General features: G+C 42.9%; 1 protein-coding gene across 1 annotated transcript; it reads right to left on the reverse strand.

Annotated features, from left to right (window-relative positions):
* Positions 1 to 634: 634 nt before the first annotated feature.
* Positions 635 to 2,119, reverse strand: LOC101541668 (plasminogen activator inhibitor 1 RNA-binding protein-like). Its single transcript, XM_055127135.1, is given in 1 exon segment — positions 635 to 2,119. A coding segment is annotated over 1 exon segment (1,152 nt). The 3' UTR covers positions 635 to 967.
* Positions 2,120 to 5,449: the final 3,330 nt, after the last annotated feature.

Genomic DNA, 5,449 nt, shown 5'->3' on the forward strand with positions numbered 1-5,449 from the left:
CTTCTTCTCTAGGTAGAAGACATAGGGTCTCATTGACTTTAATCTTGTTAATATTTAACATTTGATCTGGTACCCAGAGCACAAACAATAAAAACAAAAGTAAACAAGTGGTATGAGATCAAACTGAAAAGCTTCTACATAGCATAAAAGACCAAAAAAAAGAAGCTAATGATAATATTTTTTCCCTTTATGTCTAAAAGTTCTCAGAAGCCTTTAGAATCACTATGGTTTGTCACAAGAATGTAGATAAGGAGCCAGGGATGTGGCAAGAGATAGAACACTTGTCTTGCGTGTGCGAAGTCCTGGATTTGATCCCCAGCTCTGCAGAGCCACCTGCTGAGAGCATCACTGGTGTGCCCCCAACTAGCAAAAAAAAATATTATGCAGATATTCCATCAAATTCTTGTGCATTTTCTGTCATATGTTTCTAGAGTTGTGGGTTGGAAGATAAAATGGCCACATGATATTTCCTTCTCTAATAACCTCATGTCATTGATATGAAATGTGTATGCATTGTCAAAGGAAAGGATGTAACAATAACTAGAGTGATATGGTAAAATCAGAGAAATGAAAGTGAATTTGGTTAAAAGTACCCATGCTAGAAAGTACTTGATTTTTTTTTTAAACTGGTACACACTGTTCACACCTATATTTCAAGTTTGGAAATGCATATTTGCAAGCAGCAATACAAAAGTATTCATGAAGAATGCATAATCTCTGAAAATTATGAAAACATCCCTGCTACCAATACATTTCTAAATACAAAACTGACTACCATATTGTTACTTCTGTGTAGCGAGAGAAGTTCATTTTCAAAACAGATAAAATTCAGTCTTTAGGTGTGAATGGTATGAATGACAGTCTTTTTTTTTTTTTTAATTTCTTAGTCGGTTGGGATCCTTAAGCATGCAAAACCTCAGACAGGAGGGTCCACAAAGGAACCAGGGTTGTCTTGATGGCAATCCAGTTAAGCCAGAGCTGGGAATGCCTCTGGGTCATCTACATCAGGAGCAGAAGTATTTGACTTGTCAGTTCTGCTACCACGATTTGGACGCCCACCACGCCCACGGCCTCCTCTTCCTCCCCTGCCACCACGTCCTGGGCGGCCAAGGTCTCCAAAATTGATCTCCAGCTGAGATGTTATATCATTTGCTGGCTTCCGGAAATGATGGTCCATAACCGAATCTTCAGCATGAGCCTCTTCACTCTTTGACTTATGAAGAACAAATCCCTTTTTCCACTGACCATCAGCACCTTCATTTGGTTTTCGAATATTAAATTCTACTTTTGCACGGTCCTTATTCTGAATCGCCTTCCATTCATCCAGAGTCATCTCTTTTGGACCCTCTTCCTTGACTTCTTCAACTTCGTTCTCCTTATTTTCAGTGTCTGCAACTGGATGTTCTTCACCTTCAGGTGTTTCCTCAGTCACATTTGATTGATCCAAGTCAGTTAATTCATCTTTGACAGTCCCCCAGTTGTGAGATCCGCTACCACCACGCTTGTCCTCATGTTTCAGGCCACTGTAATGTGAGAAAGAAGATCTATCACTTCCACTGTGCCTATCGAATTCACGCTTGCCACGAGAGTCAAGTCAATCTCCTCGTCCCATTCCACGCCCACGGCCGCCTCGACCTCTTCCAAGACCGCCACGGCCTCGGATAGGCCGGTCAATAATCGGTCTATCAACTGAAAATTCTCCGCCTTCACCCTTTTCTTCAAGGGGTTTTTCGAATCGTCGTTCACGAGGTGTTCGCCTTTCTGGTCTCCTATCAATTATTTTTCCTTCACCCTGAAGTTGTTGATCAGGTCTTCTTCCAACACGTCTTATTCCTTCTTTGGTGAGCGCCACGGGCGGCTGCGTCTCCTCCTTCTTGTCCCCCAGCGGGTTCTTGCGGTCCTTCTGCGACTCCTTCCGCAGCTGCTTGCCCGCCGCGTTCGAGTTGGTCTGCGCGGCGGCCTGAGCGGCGCTCTTGGACCCGGGGCCCCCAACGCCGCCCACGCCGGCTTCTTTTTTCTTGTTCTCCGCTGCCTCGAAGGGGTCCGATTCGTCGTCAAATAACTGGTCGAATCGATTGGTGACCACGCAGCCGAAGCCTTCCTGTAAGTGCCCAGGCATGGTGGTGGCTCGGCGGCGCGTTCCTCCACGGAAAGTACTTGATTTTGATGTTTTGGTTTCCTTGGTGATGCCACTGTCTATATTTCAAAGAATGATGGGGATTCTTCCTCTAACATCTCACCATTTCTCCCCACACAGGAAAGAATAGGAGCCGAAATGAGAGAATCTCATTAGTGAGCTCCTCCCAGCCTGCCAGACAGCTGTTAGATTCTATCATTTAGTTCCTTGCATGTATCCTTCCAAGGAGGGAGGCAATCAGGATGTGGAGTACTGAGTCTGGACATTGAGGATCATAAGAAAGAACAAATATTGGGGTGATTTTTATCACCAAACCTAAGCAAAAATCCAAATTAATATCTAATAGTCGTAGCCTCAAATAATAAACTATACTAAGGACAATGCACTATGCTAAGAGTTTTATAGTTAATACCATATAACATTCTTTTTCCCTTTTTAAAGAAATTTTGGGTCACCTCGAGTGGAGTTCATGATTTACTCAGAGATCACTCTTGGTGGACCAGGCTCAGGAAATGATATGTGATGGCAGGAATCACACCTGGGTTGGCTGTGTGTAAGGCAAGCACTCTACCCAGAGTACTATTGCTTTGGCCCTGTCCAAACAAAATGCTGATGACCCACATAAAGTGGGCAATCTTCCATCTCCATTTTAAATGCATAAGAACAAAAACCCACAGTGACACAGAGAGTATCACTGTATCACTGTCATCCCATTGTTCATCGATTTGCTCGAGTGGGTGTCAGTAACGTCTCCATTCGTCCCAGCCCTGAGATTTTAGCAAACTCTCCTTACTTGTCCTTCCAAATGGTGTCATATTGGAGGTTCTTTCAGGGTCAAGGAAATGAGATCCGTTATTGTTACCATATTTGGCATATCGAATACACCACGGGGAGTTTGCCAAGCTCTGCCGTGTGGGCATGATACTCTTGGTAGCTTGCTGGGCTCTCTGAGAGAGACAGAGAATGTATATAAGAGAATGGAAGCAAGTATGTTAAAACCAAACACGTGTGCTGCTTTCGGTAAACACAGTGAGTAAGTACACTAAATAAGGCTAGGCAACTTGGAAGAGCAGAAACCAGAATTCAAATTTGGGTGTGACTGCCTCTACAACCGAGATGCCATTCTGCAGTTCCAGAATTGACTGTGCCTTTTCTCCACCCCCAGGGCAGCATTACCAGAGATCTGTATACGATGATGATACTGCTTACTTAAGATTTGTTAACTGCATGGCTGGGACTTCAACCCACCATTATCTCCTAAAAGATTTTGGTAGAGATAATGACTGGGTACAGACCCTGGATATTTGAATTTTTTTAATACACAGTGGAAATTATCTTACAGTAAGAGTCTCTTGTGTTTAGCAGAGACTGTGCCAATGTTATAAGAGAAAAGATGGCTGAATCTCCATTTTTAACAGTTCTACGTATTCTTATGCAGTTATCATTAGTTGTTGTTTTAATACCATGGATCAATCATATATAATGTTACAGCAAAACATACCTGACATGCTCATTAAAACAAATACCACATTTGCATAATCACTGTCAAAGCACGCACAGAGCAAGCTAGAAAACGGATAAAGTTGATTTAAGCTGCAGGCATGCTTTCTGTGGCTTGCATGTTCCAGGAACATCCATGGGACACCCCAGTCTTTGTCTTTCTACCCTCCCTTCTACTTTAGTACAATACTAAAAGTCTTTGGTATTGTACACTGGGAAATAGTACAGGAGGACAGAAGGGATCAATGAGAGGAAGTGATATCACTGAGGAAAAGTAGTATTTGAAATGGGCATGGCACTAGATAGGAGATAGGCCAAAGGAGAGCATTTAGTCAGGGTGATCACCTGATATGATGACCTGGTAGTTTCCTGTACTTGAAGATGGGCAATTCATTCAGTGCTGCTTCCAAGGGAATGATGGAACCCATCAAACAGGACCCTTTCACTGTGGAATAGGATGGATTGCTCAGTGCTTGCATTCTGGCCCACACTCAAGAATGGGGAATGCAGGGATACGCAGAATTCTGCATGATTTTCAAAGTGATATCAAGGAGCCATCTCATTTGATCATTCTGGAAATGCTGCAAGATTAATGTTTTTACTCTACTGTTTCACACATATGAGGAGTAAAAGCTTCCAAATAGTAAGCAACTTCTCTGCGTTCACATAACTAGGAAGGGGACTGGAACTTAAATTGTTAAATTGGAGACTAGAATTCAGAACTCCAGACTCTAACTGATCTGTTTAGACATCCAAACAAATGGACTTTGCAACAGGTGCATAGAACTGCCCAGCTTAGGGAAGAGATGATTTAGCTACAAGAAATGGAGACATTCTGTGGAACATAGGATTCTGTGGTGGGTATTGAATCTTTAGATGAGCTCAGGTGTAAGCATCCTAGAGCCTCATAATGAGAAGCTGTTAGGGTCAAAGCAGGTATAATGGGGATAACAGAGCAGTTTGTTTGGTAAAGTTCTGTGCCAAGACTTGTTTTATAAAAATTCAAATAATTTAGGGAAGGTGGAATTTTGATTTCCTTTGAAAAGAATTGATTCAACATTGGGATAGGGATGAATTCACTGTGGCAGAAGTAAGGTACCATCTGTCCCAGAACTGAGGGCATGAGCAGATCGTTATAAGACCAAGGAAAGGTAGAGAGGCGGCAGTGCTGACATCCCTAACACCACTGCATCACAGTCAAATGAGCTGTTTGCACATCAGGTTGGATTCAGAAGTTCATTAGTAGAGAATGTGTTGGGTGTGGTAATACATTATATACATTGATGAGTTTCCAGCAAATCACAGTATCTAGAGTTCTATAAATAAAATGTGGGACTGGAGCGATAGCACAGTGGTAGGGCGTTTGCCTTGCACACGGCTGACCTGGGTTCTAGTCCTGCGTCCCTCTCGGAAAGCCCAGCAAGCTACTGAGAGTATCTAGTCCACATGGCAGAGCCTGGCAAGCTACCCATGGACCATTCAATATGCCAAAAACAGTAACAACAAGTCTCACAATGGAGACATTACTGGTGCCCGATCGAGCAAATTGATGAGCAATGGGATGACAGTGACAGTGACAATCTTTATCAGTTTTTTTGACACCTACAGGTGCCTCACTGTCACCTTACTTAATTCCCCAGCCCCCACAATCATGTAATGGCTCCTTAGAGGCTCTCTGACTTTTCCAAAGCAAGTTGCCATATAAAAGATTGATAGCCCCTTCCAATCACCTTTTACAGATTAGTGCATTATGAATGGGCAACTTCCTCTGTCTGGTAAATTTCACAAGACCTTGGACCACACTATGGTGCT

Source organism: Sorex araneus, chromosome 2, assembly GCF_027595985.1.
Source record: "Sorex araneus isolate mSorAra2 chromosome 2, mSorAra2.pri, whole genome shotgun sequence".
NCBI classification, from domain to species: domain Eukaryota; kingdom Metazoa; phylum Chordata; class Mammalia; order Eulipotyphla; family Soricidae; genus Sorex; species Sorex araneus.